Genomic DNA, 23,275 nt, shown 5'->3' with positions numbered 1-23,275 from the left:
TTTAGTCTGTAAAGCCTCAAATTCCACATTCTATTCTGGACCTTCATTGTTGTTCGTTCTTGACGGGTTGTTAAACACAAAGAATAAAAGGATTATTATTTGTAGCTTATAAAAAATGTTCAATATTATAAAAACAAGAAAAGACTTATTTGAATAAGATCAGACACAAAAACTAAAGATTTATTGATGAAGACAAGAGTTATTCTATTTATGCCAAATTCTGAATGCCAAAGCAGCAATTTATCTTGTACAACGCTTACCACATCTGGTGAACCTCAGTATTTAGATAGCTGAGATGCACTTCAGTTATCATAGCTTGTCCATGTTGTTGCACAACACAGACATATCTACCCATCAAGAATACCTTAATCTTTATAGACAGTTGTAGCCCTTCTGGCACAACAGTATCAATATTTGAATACCATTTTATTACAAACACAAAATTATAATACATGACATAAATCAGAAATCAACCAGTTGTAGATCTCCGTTGCTTCAGCCTCTCAGCCAATCAGATTGCTCGAAAACTCCGCTGAACTAAAAAATTTTTTGCAAGGGTTTCCCCCTGTTTTGATGTGAGGCAAAATTTTAAGCTCCGTTATATATAGCAATATAGCGGTTGCTATCATCAAATTTCCCCCAGGTGCTAGAGCATGCCTTACTTACACCACCTAGCTTTTAAATTCTGGCGTTGAGACTCTCAATCATCACTAAAGTAAGTAGCAATAACCAAGTGGAGGCAGCCTATCTACCCTCCTAGCCTCGGATAAAGTCTTGTTGAGCTTCAGGGATAGGCACATCCACACAACGTAAAAAAAAGGCATGCTTCAAAGAAACATAATAATAATAAAAGAAAAGAATATAATATTATACGAATATAGTACTATGTAGGCAAAAAAGAGACGCTCATACGAAGCGAGTCAAAGAAAAGCATAACAAACACAACATCAAAGATGTTCAAAGAAGCTCGTTGCTGTTGCAAGAAAAATGCATACATGGGCAACGCGCATGGTAGTAATAGTCGGATGTAAAGCAACATGACACAAATACGCACAACTGCAAAAACAACAGTGGTATTATAAGTTTGCGATACAACAAAATGACTAATGTTGTTTCATGTAAAGTTACAGAGGAAACACAACCAACAAAAGAAAAAAAAAAGAAGAAAAAAGCGCAACAAGGCAAACATCATGAATGCTTTATCACGAAAAAGGAAGCAATGATATAAGCGTTCAAGGAAGTTTTATATCATTGCGACCAGAAGAAAGAAGATACTTACCACTTACCACAGCCACAGATAGACCATCATACGAGTATAGGCAATCACCGGAGACAGACCAGAGAACGAGCATGCACCAAGTATAGTAGACCAGAAAAGACCAAATTAGCAACAGCAACGCCAGTACCATAGACAAACTAAAGAACGAACGCCATCAGCAGAGAGAAGACAAAGACCAAAGAAGTTACTTACCACTTATCACCACCACAGATAGACCAGATATTACGCAATCACCGGATATGAATCAGAGAACGAGCGTGCACCAAATACAGTAGACCAGGAAAGACCAGATTAGCAGCAGCAGCAATACCAGCGCCATAGAAAAACCGAAGAATGAACGACACCAGAGACCACACAAAGACCAAAGAAGCAACCAGCAGACATAATAAACCAAAGAAGCAGACAGCAGAGATAGCAGAGAAGTAATGGCAGCATTACCCACGTCAAACAGACAAAAAGAACCATCAAAGCCTAATAAACAAGTTCAGTTAGTATAAATTCTACGCATTCCAGTGCTCGTTATTGAATGGTACCTATTATATTCCACTTTAAAGAAGCATTATAAAGTGCTTCTAACAGTAAACGACAGTGCTATCAGAATATATAGCGTTATTATCAATCAAATGGTTTCCAAGACCACCATGGTTTGATACTAAACGCGCTTTGCAAAAAAAGGGAAAAAACGGGGGTATGGAAGAATGAGAGGGCGTCTTATCCGACGTCACGGCCAGTAGATTTGGTCTCAGCCTTCTACCGCGGCAGCCCTAATTGCGGTAGTTTAATATAAATTTGTGCAGTGGGTATTTTCGCGCTCAAACTTGTCTTGATCTGACATCTTTTAAACGTTTTTACAAAATTTAACTATGAAAACTGTCGTTATCACACCCAGCTTTCTAATATAACTTTAAAGCACTAAAGAAGCTGCATCGAATGGTGCTCATTTCATTCAGCTTTCAGACCTAAAATAATGAGCAATTTGCAAAAATACAAAAACATATTTTTTGCCAAAACGTCGAAATTTCACATAGGAAAATCTCATAGAAACAGTTTCCAGTGCTGCGTCCCGTCTTTACAATTAATTTGATCTTATATGTATCATAGAAAAAGTCTTCATTTTTGGGGCGAAAAACGCAATCGTTTGATTTTCAAGAATTTTCCCTTACTAATACTCATAAAAAAAACGATGATTTTCATGAATTTGCAATGACCCAAAAAATTTTGAGATAAAGCATTAGTAAGTAAAGCGCAACCAAGGGGAATCGTTTGGCCCTATTCCAAGCGTCCACAACGCTTTGTGGCATGAGTTATTCGAGCTGGAAAATGGCTACATTTCGACAGAATTTGACCTAAAATGAGGTATAGTAGGCTGTGTTGCTGAACAAGTAGGTATATTACAGTGCTTTATAGCGACTGGAGTTTTCTGCATTGCAAAAACCAGACCTCTGACTTGAAATGTGATATTACAGTAATGTAAAAACTCGAGCGTCAATGACATTATACAGCTTTGAACCTAGTACTACACAGCAGTATACTAGGCACAAAATTCTCCCAGTATCAAATGCCCCGCCAAACATGCAATGTACATCATTGGTTTCCATCATATATGTTTCAATTTTTTTATCGTGGTTTGCTATCTTCTACCTAACACCCAAGACTTTGGAGGTACAAAAGTATTTTTGGTTTTGAAGGTTGGGCCATCCGAGATTAGGTTTTGCAATACCATTTGTTATGAAATAGCCACCCAAACGCAACTTAATTGAAAACCAAAGTTCATCAAATAGCACTCATTCAAATTCATGCTATTTGGATCTATTAATGAAAGCGCTCAAATGTACATCAAAAAACCATTTAAAATTACTAAAGATGCATGCTTATATCGCACATCGTGTGAATGAATTAATCCTGATCACAGTGTATTCAATCACACCCATGATGGTCGTAATAGGTGATGGTATCTTTATCCAAAAAGAATCAAATCAATAACAAGCATATTCAAATATGACAACTATGCCCTGCTGCCATAGTTGCACAATATCCCAGATAAAGGATTCCATACTTCAATAACAAACATCACACTTTAAACCATCAAGGTTACATTAAATCATGCTATGACGATAGCTCACCCAAGCCCATCAAGGTTACTCAAATCGACCCTTATGGCCATTGCTCTTGCATTGATTACCACTTTAAATCAAACATCAGCAACATTTGCCAGATATCGCAATAGCAGCACCTATTGCTCTCTATCATCACTAATCCTACAAGCTAGTTGCAAATGTATAAATACTCTTCTTTTTTTACTCAATTCCAGGATCTTCAGTTCATTTTATACATAAAATAAAATACAGTTGATTTCTATTGTATTTTACTATTGCTTTATTTTTTTTGTGAAATCTGTTTAAACCTGATTTCACTGCAGTATATATGTATACAAAATTAGATGAGAAGATAAAGATCCCCTTTATTCAATTCAATCAAATCCCTGTTTATATCCTAGCTATATATTACGGCTGACGTCAGTCACTACCGTTAGCTTCTGCTTCTTTCTAAATTGTCTGCGGACCGGAATGGTTGGCTTAAACACTCGCCTCTTATTGGCGTTGTGTCGCAATACGGCTTCAGGTACCAACCTATCAAACATGTCAATGACAGCAGACAAGTTGTCGCTTTGTCGGAGTGGTTAACGAGATAGCCTGCTAAGCTATTGCTCTTTGAGCGCGCAGGTTCGAATCCTGCAGGCGACGCTTATTTTTACTGCTTCTTATGAAAGTAGTGCGTGTAGTTTTTTTTCTTTTGCATATGTCTTGAAAATAATACACTATAAGTAATACTAGCCGATCTATCTCGCTACGCTCAATGACAGTGTCGCTCTGCGGGCTCTGACAGAAGACATTTTAAATCATAGACAATAAAAAATTGGTATATCAAGTAGATTTTAAATAATGGCTATGTTTAACTCGAAAATGGATTAGAAGACAGGAGTTGGCGAGGTTTAGAACAGCTTTTTTTTATGCAGCATTTATGTTCAAAAAGACTTCTAGGTGCATACATTCTTCGTCCAAGTCGCATTTTCTAGTAGCAGAACTGTCGTGTCATTTGCGGATGTTGCTCTTGAGATGGCGACACAGAGTTGATCATGCATAAATACAGGACTTCTATGAGATCTACAGCGGTTTTTCTGACAGATTTGTTGAGTCTGTAGAAGCTACGAGAGCTCAGTAATTCAGTGGTAGTCGGATCATGATTTACATTGTTACTCACTGTCTATGTTGGGACGCAAGGTTCAACATAGAAGTGAACTACATGATTGGCTATGAAAGTCCGTGATTGCGAATGACGATGATAGTTTGCGAATCGTATCATCGTAGCTGAACTGACGATTGGATCCTTCATAATGATCGGTATTGGATATACAAAACTCGATGTATTGACTCAGGTTAAACAATAAGATAGATAGATTGATTCAGCGATAATAATTTAGTATAAATAAGATGTGCCCGAGTCAATTTATAAATTATTGTTTTCGTATCTGGTTACTTTTTAGTTTTCCTTTTGAAATCTATCTTAATTTGTTAAAATTTCATCTGTTGATACAGCAAGATTATTATTGCAAAAGATATCTTTATAGGGAAAACTCCCAATAAAACCAAAGAAAAAAGGACTCAAGCTAATAGATTGTTTTTTAAAATTTATGATCCTCATTTAAGCAGCATCGTAACCATCATTGTCATCATCAGAAAGACATTTGGGCCAGCCTGCAACAGCGCAGCCCGCCGGTGCCGCTAAAGATTTTCAAACTCAGTTATTTTTTTCTGCTCAAGATTGGCCAAATGTTGGTTTTTGTCGACTTCTTTAATCTATGCTGGGATATTCGACTATATAAACTGTGATAATCATCCAATGCTTCCTAGTACAAGGACTTTAAATAAAACCTGGAGCTCGACTCTCCTACAAAAAAATGCTTCCTAGTACATTCTTGGAGCACTTTTCAAGGTGTTTTCAATGGTGCCAAGTAAAATAGATGTTTTGACTGAACTTATTGAGCCATTCCAGAAAATATGAAATAAGGTTTTAGGCCAAAATGTCGAAATTTTGCATATGAGGGCCTCATAAAAGTGGCTTTAGAAGTTGCTTTGGATCAAGAGAAACATTTTGATTCAATATCATATTATAATCCTTTTGCACTTTACAACCCTAATATGGAACCCGAGTTTCAAGGCATATGTCAGGCCTGGCTCATATGTGGATAATGATTTTACGATCAATCAACAAAAACTACTTTTATTTTTACCATCTTTCCTCTGATCAATGCTGCCAACCTTTCCCTTGAACGACGGCTCGGAGCTTCAGAGATTTCAATACTTACTGCACAAATTTTACGCAGCCCATGAATCGTCAATGTCCAGACTAAAGTTATTAAATATAGAATGCAAGAAAATATTATTATGAACGATATAGAATACAATAAAATATCATTATAAACGATAGTGCTATGACTTTCCACCTATTTTCCATACGTTTCAAGGGCATTGAGTTTGCCAGCCGGCCCCACCAGCCAAAATCAATTAAAGCTCAGACTCATAGTTTGTTCCAGATTGGCCAAATCTTGATGTTTTTCGACTCGATTGAACTATTTTAGCAGATTCGACTATATAAAATATGATGATCATCCTCTGCTTCTTTAAGCGGTCTGGTACCGAGCTATTTACGAAAAAATCCCTTCAAGAGCTCTGCTACATTTACGCATCCCCGAAAAACACCCTTCTCCCCTATGTACCATCTGCTCTGCCTCTACCACGGAGGATATCACCCATACTCTGTTCTCCTGCCCTCCCAAGTTATTGGTCTGGCGACACATGTACCACACCTATCTCTCTGCTTCTTCCTCAATCTCTGATGTTGATCTGATTCATTTCTTCCAACAAATATTACTCTGTTCCTCTCCCTATCTTGATCGTGATCTCTCTCTCTCGTTCAATGATCTCTCTATTCCTCAACTTTTCGCAACTACTCTGCTGACAATATGGCAAGCGCACTGGCGCTGGATCTTCGACCGAACCCCGTTCATCGCTGACACTGTTCAACATCGTCTTGCTCGCTCTCTTGCTCGCTTGGATGCCGAGTTAAAGCTAGATTCGTAAGTATTCAGTTTTTCCTCTTTTATCCATTTGCTCTTTTCTATCTGTTATTTTATTTTTTCTTTCGTTCCTCCGATCCTCTTGTAATCATACCCAGTCTTTCCTATCACTCATAGCGACATTTGAAGGACTTAAAATAAAAACTGGAGCTCGTCTCCCCTACAAAAAAAAAAAAACTGCTTCTTTAAGCTTTTTTGGAGTGCTTTTAAAGGCGCTACCAATGGTAAAAAGTAACGTAAATGTTTTGAATAAATTTATTGAGTAATTTACGAAAATATGAAAAGAGGTTTCTGGCCAAAAAGTCGAGATTTTGCATATCAAGGTCCCACAAAGATGATTTTAGGGGTTACGTTAGATCGATAGAAACATTTTGATTCAAGATATACCGTAATAGAAGTCTTCATTTTCAATGCGAAAAACACGATCGTTTGATTTTTGGTGAAAATCATGAGGGGTACCACATGCTTTTTGGTCGATTTTTGGCCATGTTTTTTTGGTCCCCAAAAAGTTGAGCAAAGGTACCAGGAAGTTGCTGCTACTCAAGTACAATTGTTTGGCGTTACTCCAGCGGCTCAGAAAGTTCTACATTTCAAGATATGGAGGCTTGAAAGTTGTCAAATTTGGTCATGTTTTTACTTTATAGCTTTTATTTACATTGTATGAATCACACTTCTGGTAGCTGTGCTTTTCTGGAAGGACAGTTCTGTAGCCTGTGCAATTTCTAACCCAAATAGAAGGAATATTGATTTTGGTAAGGCTAATTGATACAAATGTTGATGCGTTATGTTATTGGTAAGCTTGTTAATAATGGAAAAAAGAAACCGAATTTAGTGCTTGAAGACTAAGGTTTTACACCTTTGTTTCGCTACAACAAAACCCTTATTAAGGTCACTGTTATCAAGTATTAGATTAGATGATTGACTGTCATGGTCTTTCGCCTTCGCTTCGGTACGGTAAACCCCTGTTAAGGCCAATGTTACCAAATGTTGTCTTGACACCACAAATCACTCAATCCACAGCCAAATAGCAGGCAAGAAATCACTTGAATTAGATGCGTTATGCTCTTGGGAGAGGAGCTTTTAGTATCTGATTGGCTACGACGACGCTTTTGCTTTCATGTTTTCCAATATATATAATGATGATAATGAATCAGTTATAAGTTAAAAGACATCGTTTATTGAGTTTGACAGTTACCTCTAATATATATATATATATCATTTGACTTGTGTAACAACAGATGTAAATAGCTGCGACACATACATCCATTTTGATTCCTGATCCCAATTTATTGTTACGGATCGACTTTGCAACTATCTCTTCTATTTTCGCTCAACAAGGTCTTTGGCAAGTCAATGCCAGCGCAATGTATCTCAATGTTACATTATCTCTCAATTCTGCGTAGTCAATCTTGGAACAGCTGGGATCTTACTTACCAACATATCTGCCTAGATTATATGCACTTTTTCCAGACCAATCTTTGTAAACGCTTATTAACCGATTATAACAAAAATCTAAATTTTACAGCCATCAACTCCATTATAGATATGCACGTTAGTCATGGAGTTAGTCGTAATTGATTAGGATAATCGTACAGGCATCCTATTTCGTTATATAAGATCACTGTCGCAAAAGCATCTATATACTTCAAAATGGCAATTTGAAAAGGATTGTTTACTGTACAATCTCGCTTTCAGTGCATTCGGCAATCGACAGCCACAAAAGTTTCTACAAAGCCTTCGTCCACAATAGAAATCGCTCTTTTCTTGGTCTTTTATTATTTACAATGGGAGAAACAGAGTGGTTGTGATCATGCTGACTGCAAGATAGTATGATTAAATCCTAAGGTTGTTCATCGTCTATGGTCTCTTCTTGAGTTTCCTCTTGATCTTCCTCTTCTTCCTCTACCTCCTCCTCCTCCTCCTCCTCCTCCTCCTCGTCATTCTTGACCTTTTTGAGATCGACAGACATACTGTCATCTTCATCATCGTCTTCAAGAGAACGCTTTTGACCTCTTGATGGCTCTTCCATTGCTGTATCATCATCGTCTTCTTTAGCTTTTGATTCATCCTTTTCCCTTTTCTTTTGTTGTTTCTTGTCAAGTACAATTTGCTGGTATGCTAATACACATCTGTTCAGCATATGTTTCCATTGACTATGTATGAATACTTACCAGCCAGCGATTCTTGCAACTCTGGTACCATGTGCTCTAATTCGCAAATATCCAACGCCTTGAAGACATCAGCAGCACTGATCGTTTTGTGATTTGCACCTTTGGCAACATCATTTGCTCTAGGTAGTGGATACAATTAGATTTTTCTATCCGGTAGCGACTGATGCGTACTGCACTTACACTGAAGAGACGTAATTGATAAATACGGTAGCTGCTTTACTCACTGCTAGTCGAGCATCTTTTTGTAGAGCAGTGCCAGGAGGAAGCTAGAAATAACAAGGTATAAGATGATCTATGTTTGATCCATTTTCAAGCAACTTACAGCACTCTTCAAGACTCTTGTGACATTAGCCTTTGGTAATTCGTTATCCTCAATAGTGCTTGACATTTTCTTGGATAAATTGAGTTGATGAAAACGCGAATAAACCAGTTCATGTTGAGATTTTTTACATGATAGGCGTTTGCGGGCGGTCACAATCTCCTTACGGCCGCAATGATGGATGGTGTTTATAACAATGGTAGCACACTGAAACGCACCTAGTATAAAAGGGATCTTCCAGTGTGAGAAATCTTACTCGCACGTCTCTTTCGTTAATTCCACTTTTTTAAAATGAGCACTGAACAAAAGGTAATACATGGCTTGATATGGCTCGACATGTGCGGATGACTGACGTATTAGAACAAATAGCCCATCCTCTACAGTTACTTTAGATCTTCCGCTTCATGGCGTGTCCGTATTGCTTTGGAATGGAAGGGTATCAAGTACGACTATAGACCTGTTGATTTGTTCCAAAATGCCAATGTAAGTCGAGCGCTAGAAAAGTGTTGCAAATGACTCATGATGATCACGCATGCCATTTTCAGAACAAAGATGAGTACCTCAAGGTCAATCCCACACAAAAGGTGCCTGCCTTCATCACCAAGGAGGGTAAGCTGCTATCTCAAAGTGAGGCCATCATTGAGTACATTGACGAAGCTTATCCTGGTATGTGCACAGACAGATTGTGGGTCCGGCACATATTGCTTACTAATGTCAATGCATAAACCACATCTGTAGACCGTCCATTACTTCCTAAGTCACCTTTCGAGAAGGCTCTTGTCCGTGAAATTAGCCAGATTGTTGCCTGTGATATTCATCCCATTCAAAATCTGGGCGTCTTGAAGAGAGTTGCAGGAGATGATTTGGACAAGCGTGCTGCTTGGGCAAAGGAATCTGTAACACTTGGCTTCAAGGGTCTGGAAGGAAGATTGGCACAGACATCTGGCACCTATTCTGTAGGCGACTCAATCACCATGGCAGATATCTTTGTCTGCGCCATGGTAGGCAATGCTAAACGATGGAACGTTGACTTGTCTGCCTTCCCTATTATTAGTCGCATCAACGATGCTTGCTCTCAGTTGCCCGAATTCATTGCTGCTTTGCCCGAGAACCAACCTGATGCTCCCTCCAAAAACTAATGGTTCATGCCAACTTGCGTCACACGTGATGCCAATTGAGCATGTAAAAAGCTACGTTTTTTTATCACTTTTTCTTCTTTTTCTCTTTCTTTACTATCAGTAAAAAAAAAATAAAACATCATGAGTATAAATTGGGTCATGTTGACACAGGATGGCAAAAGCCCAGTGCCTTTGCCCCAGGAGAAAATGTTCTTTATACAACCCCACGTGAAGATGGTTCTAGATTGTAATGATTCGTAATGTATCTTGGTATGCCTTTGTTGTTTGTGTCAGAGTTGCTAATAGCTTGCTACAGAGCAGGAGGATATCCCGGACATTCAGAGTAAGACTGAGAGACGGTTTGCGCAGCATAGCATCCGCTGACTAGTTTGTGTTGATTAGGGGTTATTTCGAGTCGAGTAAAGGAACAGTGATTCTATCAAATCAAAGAGTAGGTGTGCCGCTTTTGCTTGATTCTCGCAACACAGTAATAATGGATAAATCAATTATTTTAGATCATGTACTTGGCTGAGGCATCAAACACACCAAACTTTAGAAATCTCAATGTGCCCATTCGAAACTTTAAAAACTGGAAATTGGAGCAGCCTTGGTTTGGAGCCAATTTCGTGTCAGGTGTTGTCATCCCCGTAAGTCATCATGCACTGTATTCTGTTATCGCATGTATTTACCAAGGCAATTTCAAGGTTCAAGGAGGAGGACTTACTAGAAACAGCAACTTGAAACTGACATTTGCGGAAGGAGGTTTGTCTAAAGCAGTTTTATATCGACTGTGTAGGTAATTTAACATGTATTTTGCGCTTGATCAGGTGCCATTGAGTTTACGACCATACTGCGAAATTTGCTCGAACGCATTGGAGAGTCTAACGAGATACCAAGAGAACACGAGCCATTACCAGCATACCAAGGCGAGAGCAACAGCGCCAACGTCCATAACAACAACCCACCACCTCCTGCTCATGATGAATTACCACCTCAATATTCAGCTTAAACAGCAAACATGTCTGCATATGATTCACTTTTTTTTTTCTCAATAAACAAGAGTAGGTACCTTCTCCGCAGTAGAATGTTAGTTTGAGGGTACTTGTTTTTTTTATTAGGTGGTATTACATGGCATATAATTAATGGTATTAGGATGATTCGCTTTCAGTGGTAGCAGGAACCAACTTTGAGTTCTTTCTAGCTCTTAGTTGATCCAGATAATCCGTATTGATGAAATATTCGCTGAGAATGACCTCCAATTCCTCCACACGGTTTGATAGCTCTGTTGATCTCTCTTCCAGCTTAACAGATCTTTCTTGCTCCAAACGCAGCAAGCTGGATATACTTTCCAAATGTGATTGATCATTGTATTGGCGAGACGATGAGGAGCCGTCGCCAGGCATCATTGGCATGGTATAGTGTGGTGAAAGAATGGGTGGCGAGGGATTCGCTGGTGTGTGCACGTACTGCTCATTCAGTGAATTACTACTATTGCTGCTACTGAGAGAGTTTCTTTGACGATCCTTTGTGTCGAGTAAGCGTAGTTCAGGCGAGTCCTGGACATGGCTTTTTCCAACATTCAGACTCTCCATTTGGTGATTTTCCTTATCGTCTTTTTCCTGTTCTTTTCTTGTAATCATGTGTCGCATAAAGGTATCATTTCTGCCCTGTGTTGTGTAAGTCTTATCGCCTCGAAGTCGACTTCGGAAGAACCAAGGTATCAACACAGTGGTTGACAGTCTGTTCTTCTTCTGCACAGCTTTGCTATCGTTTTCATGCTGCATTGGCTGTCCTGTAGTAGCGTTGTTGCTGTTGTGAGCGTACACGCCTTCTTCTTCCGCATACATGCCATCCTTGACGTGGTTTTTTCGGTTGCTGATGAAGACTGGAATATGATGCACTAGGCCCCATGGTGTTAGTCTGGTCATGCCAAATAGCAGAATGTAGATGGTTGTCAGTACACCGTAGCATCCACCAGCAAGAGCGATTGCAGCTAATATGGTGTGCTGTCTTACTTCAGTCTGTATACATGACATGTTGTTTAGAACACGTCATATGGATTGCATTGTGTATACTTGCCTTGACATCAATGGTACTCTGTGCCAATTGCACTGAAAATAAGCCTTGGTACAGCTAGTAAGACGTGTTAGGCTCCATCAACAAACCAAGCAAAAGCTTATACATTACACTTTTATCAAATGCTGGAGGAGGCGGTGGTGGATTATTTCGAATTGGCCAATCGTGCTGAAAGTTGACCAGTGTCATGATATCGATGTAGTTTGGTTTCTTGAAAACAAACAGGTGTAAGCATAGAGAAACAAGCAAAATAATACTGCAATGCTTACCAAACCTATAATGGATGCTGCATCCCCAGGTCTAATCGCACGATACTTTTGAGGGTAATAAAAGATGCCCGATGTGTAATTCAAAAAGGTAGTTGCTCTCGTTGCTCCTAGCTGGATGTTGATGGCTGTTTCTCTCTATTACCAGCGGTCAGTATCAATGGATACAAGCAACTACGCCTAATTTTACCTCAATGGTCGTATTGCCCACTGTAGACGCTTTCCATGTATTGAAGTGTGGATCGTACAGCTGAACAGCCACCGCGGGCAATGACACTGTCGAGTAACTCAAGTTCCTTAAATCATCAATGTTCCAGTAAAAATCGAGTCTTCGAAGGGCATCTCTGCTGTCATAGACAACGCCCGCTGCCATACGATATGTGTTGTTGGTCTCAAATATGTAGCATTTAGTTGCTTCGTTGTTGGCTCCTTGTCGAAAGAATCGCTCCCAGCAATTAGGGATGTCCACTTCAGTCCAATTGTAGTACATGGCAGTGCATTTGACGACAGTCAGCGTTGAATTTTGCACACACAGCTCGATATCAGGCGTATCAGTGTCGGTTTCAATTTGTTCTGACGAGATCTGTATCAAAGGTCTATCGTTGTGAATCTACCATCAGATGGAATCAGTAGCTGAGGTCGACAGGTGAAGGAAATGGCACTTTACTTGACTGATCAGGTAACCACAAAACGATAAGAACAGTAATCCCATGGTGATGGCAGTACCACCTCGACTATAGACGAGTCCCCTTGGTTCCAGAGGCTAAACAAGGCGAAATGAATCATCTTATCAGATCGAAAAAATAGCACTAGACCACTTACTCTTCGGTAACATGCTTCTGCTATAAAATGCATCTAAAAGATGAGAAAGAGAAAAGAAAGAGAGAGAGAGAGAGAGAGAGAGACACACACACACGCACACATGTTTAGAGATGAGCAACCGAGAATTTATATAGATCGTCGCTTATTTGGAAAATCTAATATTACACTGCGCCTCAACCTTGATTTAGTGCAGATTTGTGTATTGCCAAGTATACGTATAACATTTGGGTGTTCTGTCCAGTTTTCTCTCTACTCGATTTGAAAGCCAGTGTGAAGGATGGGATACTTGAAACGACTAGAAATACGGCATATATTAATTTCATGCCATGCGTATCAGTTTCTTTTTCTCCCTCTTTCTTTTTTCTTTCTCATCAATTGCATGATGGCTGCTGATACAGACACTGCTGCTGCTGCTGCTCCAACGGAGAAGCCGGATATTAAAGAGAAAGGTAATACAAAAGATCCAGAACAAAGGTCTCTTTGGGCCAGATATGCCTTGTGGTTACTTGTTCCCATCATGCTTGCGGTCTACTTCAGTCAAGATAGCACTGTGTTGGCGCAGACAAAGCATGAAAGACAAGTGTTGCCAAACAATGTCAAACCACTGCACTATGATTTGGAATTAACACCCAACTTGGAGACATTTGCATACACTGGAAGAGTCAAAATTAAGTAAGGCACTAACACTGTGATCAATTACGCGTAACCAACATTGTGTTATTAGCTTGAGCATCGTGAATGAGACTTCTGTGGTTGTGCTGAATGCCAACGATCTCGTTATCAACAGGGCAAACGCCATTGTGGGCAGTGAATACAAGTAACCCAAATACCTACCGTTTGCATGATTTCCATTACTAAACCTGTCCAAGCTACTCAGCCATAGATATACAATACGACGATGCCATGAATCAAGTGAGTCTCACGTTTGAAAAACCGTTTACTCCAGAGTCCATCGTTCTGTTGGACATTGATTTTCAAGGTATCCTGAATGATGAAATGAGCGGATTTTACAGATCCTCCTACAAGGATGTCCATGGTGATACCAAGTGAGTATGTCATTTTTAAGAGGGATGGCTTCCCAGCTGACACACAAGGATAGGTATTTGGCTACCACTCAATTTGAGGCAACAGATGCCAGAAGAGCGTTTCCATGCTGGGATGAGGTACGGTACCGTGACACTGAATAAATGACGAGAAATTGACTCATTTCCTTAAAAAAAAAAAGCCATCTCTTAAAGCGACTTTTGATGTTACATTGAATGTGCCTGAAAATCTGACGGCTTTATCAAACATGAATGTCATCTCCGAGGCTGCATCATCATCTGATCCTACTATCAAAACTGTGAAATACGCCACAACACCGAAAATGAGCACCTATCTGCTGGCATTTATTGTGGGTTCGCTGGAATACATTGAGGGCTATACCTCTGGTAAGTTCAATGGACATCCCATCCGAACCAGAGTCTACACGCTGCCAGGTTACACTAGCCAAGGCCGACATGCGCTCAATGTAGCCACAAAGACACTGGAATACTATGCCCAGGTATTCGGTGTGCCCTATCCTCTGCCTAAGCTTGATCTGGTCGCCATTCCTGATTTTGATGCTGGAGCCATGGAGAATTGGGGCCTAGTCACATTTCGCACAACAGCTGTAAGTTTCAGTGATCCACATGTCCAATTAACCAAGCCTCATCGCCGTTCTGACAGCTCCTGTACGATGAGGCCAATTCAGCCTTTGTCTACAAACGACAAACTGCCTACGTAGTGGCTCATGAACTGGCTCATCAATGGTTTGGAAATTTAGTGACCATGGAATGGTGGGACCATTTATGGCTAAATGAAGGTTTTGCCACTTGGGTTGGTTGGTTTGCAGTGGATCACATCTTCCCAGAATGGCGAACGTGGGTCATGTTTGCAACACAAAACATGCAAGAGGCTTTGGGTTTGGATGGCTTGCGTTCGTCTCATCCAGTAGAGGTCGCAGTAAGCAATCCCTCTGAAATCCACCAAATATTCGATTCTATTTCCTATCTCAAGGGCGCTAGTGTGATTCGCATGGTCAACTCATGGCTCACCACACCCGTGTTCCTGGCTGGTATCCACAGATACTTGACTCAGCACAGACTTGGCAACGCAGCCACCAGTGACCTCTGGTCTGCTTTGAGCAATGAGTCTGGCAAGAATGTCTCTGAATTCATGAATACGTGGATCCAGAAAACTGGCGTAAGTCTTGCATTCAAACATCCACTCTACATTTACTCATTGATTGGTGCAGTACCCCATTCTGAATGTATCGTTAGTCGCCAGCGATCAAATTCAAGTCTCTCAATCAAGACATTTGCTGACGGGCGATCTGCATGAGGATGAAGACAGGTAAGCACGCCATGTCCATCTGTTGCAGGCTTCTCAACTATTTACTAGCACTGTGTGGTGGGTTCCTCTGCGTATACAAATCCCAAAAGAAATACTCGACTACACACTGACAAACAAAAGCCAAGTATTTACTGTGCCAGAGGACAACCCATTCAAGCTAAATCAAGGCCAAACGTCTCTTTACCGTGTCAATTACGATACTGTGCTCACCCAGAGACTGATAAACGAGCTGAGAAAGCCTACGTATGGTGTATTGGAAGACCCCATTGACCGAGCAGGCATGATTTCAGATCTCGGCATCCTCAGTCAAAGTGGCGAACAATCTACAGTGGCCTTTTTACAGGCTGCTGATGTGCTTAAAAATGAAAGGAACTTTTTGTAAGTACATTGTATAAAGCTAAAGGCTGTATGGCTAACAACAATCATAGTGTATTGACGGAATTGAGCCGTCAATTGGGCACTGTGATAGCATTATGGGAAGAATTTCCCAAGATTGAGCCGCACCTTCAGCAATTGCGTCGCAGCGTGTTTGGCCCTACTGTCAAAGCTCTGGGCTGGAAGACGTATACAACTGAGCCAGAGCTATACAACTTGTTGCGGGTTTTGGTGATCAGTGAGGCAGGTCTAGCAGGCGATCAGGACGTCATTGAAGAAGCTAAAAAACGCTACAACCAGTTCATTGGCGGTGATCATGATGCTTTATCTCCTGACTTGAGAAGCATTGTATATAGAATTGTGCTCAAGAACGCAGCAGACGAGCAAGAAGAAGACAGAATTTGGCAAGAAATTTTCAGCATCTACAAGGATGATGCCTTCCCTGTCGACCAACAGGTGACAGCATTAACATCGTTAGGCTACAATGTCAGGAGCGACCGTGTTATCCGCAAGACACTGGATCTCATTTTGGATGACAAGCAAGTGCGTACGCAAGATGCCTGGATGTTTTTCAAGGGGTAAAGAGGAATGCACATCATACGTCGCCGCTGCTAAAATTATAAACATAGGTTGGGTACCAATTTCCATGCTCGCTACAAGTTAATTGACTATTTTGAGAGCAATTACGACAAGGTCTACAAACGCTTCTCCAAATCAATGGGAGCACTTGGCAATGCAGTCAACTATATGATTTCTGGGCTGAATAATGCGCACAAGATCCAGCAAGTTGAAAGCTTCTTTGCGTCAAAAGACACTCGCGAGTACTCTCGTAGCCTGAACGGATCTTTGGAGAGAGCCAAAGTGAATGCAGCATTGATTGAAAGAGAGGGGCCAAATATGCAGAAATGGGCACGCTCTAGAGAGCAATGAATTTGGCCTATACGCTGAGTTGAATAAATCAATAGCTTCACTAATATAAAATTTCTTCTTTTTCTTCTTTCCTACCACATTTCAGCATGGAAAAGGAATACTGTTTGGAGTGGCATTTGGTATATGGCGCATTACGAGACTACTACTACAGCTATGGTGAATCTGCACAGAAAGAGTTTAATCGCTTTTATGACCCAGTGCACTTTTTTGCGCCAGAATCACTCACGGTTGGGATTCCACTGAGTATCGGTGAGCAGCTTTCACTACAACGATGCCTTCATTGACTGAAAGCAATTGATTAGGGGTTCGTGCCTACACGGGTAAATGCGAGATCGTCATGCCTCGACACATATATGAGCAATTGGTGTATTTCATCCATCAAAAGATTCCACAGGTACCCGAATTTGAATTAGAGACTTTGACACCTGCTGAATACGAGATCATTGATCGTTTTGAAGCCTTTACACCCAACATCCTCAGCAAAAGCCATCAAAAGGCCAAAAAGAAGACGAAGCAGCTCAACAGAATTCGCGAAGCGCATGAAGAAGCCGCATTAGCCAAACGGCTTGTCAATTCAAGCAACTATGTTTTTGTGAGCATCGATATTGAAGCGTATGAAAAGGACCACTCTATTTTGCTGGAAATTGGATGGTCCATGTACGACGCAAGCACCAATACGTGTATGGATCAGCACTACATCAACGATCAGTACCGTCATTTACTCAATGGACAGTTTGTGGAGGACCAAAAAGAGAGATTCAACTATGGCACTTCTGTGTGGTGTTCGTTGAAGCAGGCTTTGATTGAATTGAGGAAAGATTTGGATTGGGCTGTCAAACGCGATGGTGGATTTGTACTTGTTGGGCATGGTTTAGACAGCGATCTACAGTACTTGGCAAAGCAAAACTTCCTATGGCCAGGCAGACAGGGTGGAGATGTAGCCAGTGTTGGAGAGTCTGCTACAATTGCTATATTGAATACAGATACCATCTACGGATCCTCTATCAATGATTTGCATAATCCACCATCGCTCGGTAAGACGCTCGCTTTGTTTGGCATCGATACATGGAATCTTCATAATGCTGGTTAGTTTTTTTTTTTTTTTTTTTTTTTTTCTTGGAGTGCTTGAAGGACAGGGTCTGATCTATGTATTAGGCAATGATGCTCATTATACCCTCTTGCTCTTGCTGAAGCTTGTTCATGATCATTGCAACATCTAAGACGAACATTGGAAAGATCCACATTAAGCACATGTAGAATTCTTCGGGCTATTTTCTCATCAGATAACAGCAAATTGCTATTTAAGGCTATTTCTCCGTCTCAGAGCCATCTCTCATCTACATACATGAATCATCTCTGTTTAAATCAGTAAGAAATAAAAAGATCTTGGCCAACTTGATCTACCAACTCGAGAAGACAAAACGCACCAAAATCACACGCAAATGGACATGAATGAATATGTAATAAACTTTTTCTTTATCAGTCATCCGCTTCCTAAATCAGTTGAAAATGCGGGGGGTGACAGAAGCAACCATCCAATGACATGCTCACTACATGTTCAGTACTACCTTGTCTAGCACCTGAAATCACACAAATTCTATCGGATAACATCACACTTGAACAAGTTGAAAGATTATTAGGAATAAGCCACTTTTTAAGACATGATGTCTTCTCTTTTCTTTCCCTTTCTTTATCTCTCTTTCTCCTTTCCTTGAAATTTACAACACTATGCAATCCATCTCGAGAACATTGGGAGGTACAGCTTCAAAGATGATCAATGCGGGTCTGTATGCGGTGAATTAAGCTTTTTTTTTTTTTTTTTTTTCAGGCACTATTGTTCGCAACAGTAGTAGACTCTCATCAAGATTAGCTACCACTGCTTCAATTCAAAGACGTCTCTATGCTACTGAAGTTGCTCAATCTACAAAGAAGTTTTCAAAGTGGTCTATGCTCAAAAATGGTATTAAAATTGGTCTAATGGGTGGTATCTCATACGGTTGCTATGGTAAGCAAATACGTTCAACAGAGAGAGGTGAGGATTTGTATTCACATGTCCGTATTAGAAATGTATGTGCAAAGACATCCTTCAGCTCAAGCCGATGTGGATCCTGAAAAGAAGACCATTGTCGTCTTGGGTAGTGGGTGGGCCAGTACCTCCTTCTTAAAAGACATTGATACCGATCATTACAACGTGGTAAGTGTGCAATGTATGATGTTATCTGGATGTTATCGTAATGCGCTATCTTTAGGTTGTTGTGTCTCCTCGCAACTACTTTTTGTTCACTCCCTTGTTGCCTAGTTGTACAGTAGGCACCATTGATATTCGCTCCCTGGTTGAGCCCACTCGTTTCATTGCTCGTCATAAATCGCGAACTGTCAAGGTGGTTGAAGCGGAATGTACTCATATCGACCCAGAGACGAAATCCATCACAGTTACTGGTAAGCTCTGCATGTCGACATAGATATGTAAGAATGACTTGCTCATTGTGTGTGTGTGTTAGATAACTCTGATGTCAAGGGTCAAAATGCAGTTAGCACCTTATCATATGATTATCTAATCATTGGTGTGGGCGCTATGAGCGCTACTTTTGGTATCAAGGGTGTCGAGGAATATGGTTGTTTCCTCAAGGAAGTTTGGGACGCTCAAAAGATTCGTACAAAGTTGATGGATTGCATTGAAACAGCTGCATTTCCTAATCAGTCGCCTGAGGAAGTGGACCGTTTGTTGCACATGGTCGTGGTAGGCGGTGGCCCTACTGGTATTGAATATGCTGCTGAACTACACGATTTCTTGGTGGATGATTTAGCTTCTTGGTATCCTGAATTAGCGGGTAAAGTCAGAATCACTCTGGTTGAGGCACTTCCCAATGTCTTGCCTGCCTTCTCCAAGCATTTGATTGAATACACTGAATCCACCTTCAAGGAGCAGAATATTGCTATTCACACAAAGACAATGGTAAAGGAGGTCCGTGAAAAGGAAATCGAAGTAAAGAGACCTGATGGTAGCATTGATACCATTCCATACGGTCTTTTAGTTTGGGCTACCGGTAACACAGCTCGTCCTTTGATCAAGGATTTGATGCAAAAGTTCCCTGAAACGCAGCAAGTGCGTCGTGGTCTTGCCGTGGACGACTGGTTGCGTCTTGACGGATCAGAGGATATCTACGCATTGGGCGATGCTACTGCTACTCGTTACGCTCCTACTGCTCAGGTAGCTGCTCAACAGGGCAAATATCTTGCTCGTTTGTTCAAGCAACTGGCTGTCAGAGATGAATTGGAGGCTGAGCTTGCTGATGTTACCGAGGAAGAAAAAGCAAGAAAAGAGCGTAAGCTTCGCAAAGCCAAGGATATCAAGCCCTTCCACTACTCTCATCAAGGCTCCCTTTGGTAAGTACCATAGATCAAAACCTGGAATAACAATATGTTAATTGACACCTCTAACTTGTAGTTACGTTGGATCTGACAAGGCTGTTGCTGATTTGCCTTTTGGCCCTGGAGGAAACTTGGCCACTGGCGGCGTAGCCACATTTGCCTTCTGGAGATCTGCTTATATCTCCAACTTGTTCTCTACTAGAAACAGAGCATTAGTGATTACAGACTGGTTGAAGAAGACAGCTTTAGGTCGTGATATCTCAAGAGAATAACTTTCGTATTAAACCATATAGACTACTCGAATTTTATGCTTTAAATCGTTACTAATGATAAATACATGATTATTTTTATCCAGCTAAACTTTTGCATGTAGATGAGGTATAATTTCATTATGAATTTATTTTGTATATGTATAAAGGAGAGAGGGCAGGAGGGAGGGGGGGGGGGACATTTTACATAATATTACAATTCTCTAAATCCTTCATATCGGGCATACCCTCAGGATTACCAAAATTCATACCAGGTGCCATTTCATCCAATAATTCAGCTGGTGGTTGGCCCAAATCTTGCATCTTGGTCATCAAATCCATAATTTCTTTGCCCTGTGCTTCGTTCTTTTCGTCAAAATTAGGTGCCTCGTATTTGGCTACGATTTGTTGACAGATAACATGTTGTTGCTTGTATTTCTCATAGTCTGCCTTGTCGGCAGTATCCTTGTGTTCTTCCAACCAGGCTGGGTATTTTTGAGCCAAATCCTTCATGGGTTCATAGAGCAGCTCCTTGGACATCAATTGGCTCATCATCCCTTCCAATACGCCTTCAAATTCTCCATTATCAGCCAAAGATTCCATTTGCTTCATCAGTTCAGCCATGAAAGCATCTTCTGATTCCTCGGCAATGGATGACTAGATTGACATGATCAATACCTCACTCTCAACGCTGTGCGCGCATAATAAACAACTTACATCGATCTCCTTTGAGCTATCCTTGAGCTTATTCATCGTCTTGCCAATTGTGTCCTGGAAAGATTGAGGGACCTTGGGAACTTCTCGTGTGCTTGGTGATGGCGAAGCAGCAGCAACAGTGGCAGTAGCTGATTTATTGCTGGAAGCTGTATCAGCAGCAGAACCATTGTCAAACGAAGCCCACACCTTCTCGAAAGCCTCCTTCATCTCATCATTGGACTCACCGCCCATTTGACCCATCAATTGTTCCATACCTGCAGCCAATTGCTTTGCAAAATCATCGCTGCCAAGTAATTCATCCAAATTGGGCTCTGCAGGATCCTCATCATCAGCACTAGTAACAGTGGTGGTTGTTTTCTTGACCTCTGCAACAACAGGCTTCTTTTCAGCAACGGATAAATGACTCATATCGTCCAGGACATCTAGTTCGTCCTACACGGTAAGTAGATATACATGGACATCTTACTCGTTCCCTTACCATCTAATAAATCATCAATATCAGAGTCATCATCGACTACAGTAGTATGCTTGAGATCCTTGGACATGTTCTTGAGTGGATTGAAAAAACTACGGGGAGAAAAGAGCGCAGAAAAAGTTTAAAAAAACTTGACTAATTTTAAAAGCTGGGTGGGTGGGTATTAATGTGCGTGTGTGTACCGTAAAAACACCAATCCCTTATGATTTGAACCTGGCTGAGAACTAAACAAGCCAGAGTATATTTGAAATTGCTTGTGAAAATTAAGAGGTCTTGACCCAAGATTTGTCCTACTATGCATGCGAACATAGCAAAGGGCTTCACCTCGTACCTGCAAGCATAATTTTGCAGTGGCTATGCACTCGGTAGGTAGGCTTCTGAATATACTCTGTGATGGCCGTATATTACATACCCATCTTGGTTAATTCTTGACAGTAAGCGTAAATATGGAGCTGAAGCTATCTTTATGCTGATACGAGTGTTTATGCTTCAGATGGCTTTCTACCTTCGCTTCGCTTCGGTGAGAGCTAACCTACGCAGCCGCAGCTCGCGCTACCGATTGCCCTTGCGTATCTTATCAAAATACTACTACTTTCATGCTGAACCTCTACTTACACATAAAAGCCCTCCATATTATCTGTGGATCTGATTCTTATGTGATGCTCTACATCCATATACACGTAACTACTTCATATACGGGCAAGTATCATACAGATATTATCCCTTTTTAGTCAAGAGTGTGCTTAATACAGCAAAATTTAAGTGCATTTGAGCTGCGTTTTCTCGCGTTCAAGGCTGTTTTAGATCGTCAGAATAGCACCAAGCAATTGCTCTCATCTGGCAGTTAGTTTCTGACACCTTTGCTCAACTTTTTGGGGACCAAAAAAACATGGCCAAAAATCGACCAAAAAGCATGTGGTACCCCTCATGGCTTTCATCGAAAATCAAACGATCGCGTTTTTCGCATTGAAAATGAAGACTTTTGGTATGGTATATCATGAATCAAAATGTTTCTATCGATCTAACGTAACCCCTAAAATCATCTTTGTAGGACCTTGATATGCAAAATCTCGACTTTTTGGCCAGAAACCTCTTTTCATATTTTCATACATTGCTCAATAAGTTTATTCAAAACATCTATCTTGGTACCATTGGATACGCCTTGAAAAGCACTCCAAGTAAGCTTAAGGAAGCATTTTTTTTTGTAGGGGAGACGAGCTCCAGGTTTTATTTAAAGTCCTTTAAATGTCATACTGAGGGATAGAAAAGACTGTTGGTGGACCCAATGTCTGCAATGAAGGGGAATAAGATATTTTTGAACTAAGTTGGGAAAGAAATCTACTACTAATAAGGTGCGACACCTAGAGCCAATACAGTCTTGTGGAAATCGTCAAAATATAGATAATGGATAGAGTACAAAACACCAAACGAGGACATCAGTACTACGTCAAGAAATCAAACAACTTGCATTCACCAGGATTTGAACCGGGATCCTCCCGTTGGCATACGGGAGTTTCTACCACTTCGCCCTACCACCAGGGAGCTTAAGGAAGCATAGGATGATCATCATATTTTATATAGTCGAATATGGCAAAAT

At 40.6% G+C, this 23,275-nt stretch overlaps 8 protein-coding genes and 1 non-coding gene across 9 annotated transcripts; 6 read left to right on the top strand and 3 right to left on the bottom strand.

The window, feature by feature from the left end:
* Positions 1–3,941: 3,941 nt before the first annotated feature.
* ATC70_010776 lies at positions 3,942–4,023 on the top strand. Its single transcript has one exon. It is a non-coding gene; the product is annotated as a tRNA-Ser (tRNA).
* A 4,233-nt stretch (positions 4,024–8,256) lies between these two features.
* On the bottom strand, positions 8,257–8,975 carry ATC70_010775 (Phenylalanine 4-monooxygenase (Phe-4-monooxygenase); the record flags this gene model as incomplete). The annotated part of the gene is made up of 4 exons (XM_064829984.1): positions 8,257–8,534; positions 8,588–8,706; positions 8,768–8,853; positions 8,910–8,975. 4 exons carry the CDS (start codon positions 8,973–8,975, stop codon positions 8,257–8,259), a joined length of 549 nt encoding a protein of 182 aa, XP_064682486.1.
* Positions 8,976–9,197: 222 nt separating this feature from the next.
* ATC70_010774 (uncharacterized protein) lies at positions 9,198–10,045 on the top strand (the record flags this gene model as incomplete). Its single annotated transcript, XM_064829983.1, has 4 exons — positions 9,198–9,215; positions 9,276–9,389; positions 9,452–9,572; positions 9,645–10,045. 4 exons carry the CDS (start codon positions 9,198–9,200, stop codon positions 10,043–10,045), a joined length of 654 nt encoding a protein of 217 aa, XP_064682485.1.
* Positions 10,046–10,165: 120 nt separating this feature from the next.
* ATC70_010773 (uncharacterized protein) lies at positions 10,166–11,033 on the top strand (the record flags this gene model as incomplete). The annotated part of the gene is made up of 6 exons (XM_064829982.1): positions 10,166–10,281; positions 10,341–10,367; positions 10,427–10,475; positions 10,540–10,671; positions 10,729–10,786; positions 10,852–11,033. 6 exons carry the CDS (start codon positions 10,166–10,168, stop codon positions 11,031–11,033), a joined length of 564 nt encoding a protein of 187 aa, XP_064682484.1.
* A 139-nt stretch (positions 11,034–11,172) lies between these two features.
* Positions 11,173–13,221, bottom strand: ATC70_010772 (uncharacterized protein; the record flags this gene model as incomplete). The annotated part of the gene is made up of 7 exons (XM_064829981.1): positions 11,173–12,045; positions 12,104–12,157; positions 12,212–12,310; positions 12,370–12,504; positions 12,557–12,976; positions 13,034–13,129; positions 13,189–13,221. 7 exons carry the CDS (start codon positions 13,219–13,221, stop codon positions 11,173–11,175), a joined length of 1,710 nt encoding a protein of 569 aa, XP_064682483.1.
* A 346-nt stretch (positions 13,222–13,567) lies between these two features.
* ATC70_010771 (uncharacterized protein) lies at positions 13,568–16,866 on the top strand (the record flags this gene model as incomplete). Its single annotated transcript, XM_064829980.1, has 10 exons — positions 13,568–13,860; positions 13,913–14,005; positions 14,058–14,234; positions 14,288–14,351; positions 14,414–14,839; positions 14,896–15,411; positions 15,464–15,561; positions 15,610–15,939; positions 15,990–16,514; positions 16,566–16,866. 10 exons carry the CDS (start codon positions 13,568–13,570, stop codon positions 16,864–16,866), a joined length of 2,823 nt encoding a protein of 940 aa, XP_064682482.1.
* Positions 16,867–16,952: 86 nt separating this feature from the next.
* On the top strand, positions 16,953–18,086 carry CHS4_4 (Chitin synthase 4; the record flags this gene model as incomplete). The annotated part of the gene is made up of 3 exons (XM_064829979.1): positions 16,953–17,115; positions 17,169–17,951; positions 18,022–18,086. 3 exons carry the CDS (start codon positions 16,953–16,955, stop codon positions 18,084–18,086), a joined length of 1,011 nt encoding a protein of 336 aa, XP_064682481.1.
* A 508-nt stretch (positions 18,087–18,594) lies between these two features.
* ATC70_010769 (uncharacterized protein) lies at positions 18,595–20,510 on the top strand (the record flags this gene model as incomplete). The annotated part of the gene is made up of 6 exons (XM_064829978.1): positions 18,595–18,622; positions 18,695–18,871; positions 18,930–19,060; positions 19,116–19,305; positions 19,368–20,253; positions 20,315–20,510. 6 exons carry the CDS (start codon positions 18,595–18,597, stop codon positions 20,508–20,510), a joined length of 1,608 nt encoding a protein of 535 aa, XP_064682480.1.
* Positions 20,511–20,690: 180 nt separating this feature from the next.
* ATC70_010768 (ANAPC4_WD40 domain-containing protein) lies at positions 20,691–21,748 on the bottom strand (the record flags this gene model as incomplete). Its single annotated transcript, XM_064829977.1, has 3 exons — positions 20,691–21,143; positions 21,204–21,625; positions 21,682–21,748. The coding sequence occupies 3 exons, from the start codon at positions 21,746–21,748 to the stop codon at positions 20,691–20,693; spliced, it is 942 nt and encodes a 313-aa protein (XP_064682479.1).
* Positions 21,749–23,275: the final 1,527 nt, after the last annotated feature.

The sequence above is a fragment of the Mucor velutinosus genome (assembly GCF_035048745.1).
Source record: "Mucor velutinosus strain NIH1002 chromosome Unknown tig00001564, whole genome shotgun sequence".
NCBI classification, from domain to species: domain Eukaryota; kingdom Fungi; phylum Mucoromycota; class Mucoromycetes; order Mucorales; family Mucoraceae; genus Mucor; species Mucor velutinosus.
Note: the sequence above shows the minus strand (reverse complement) of the source record. Positions and strands in the feature narration are given on the sequence as shown.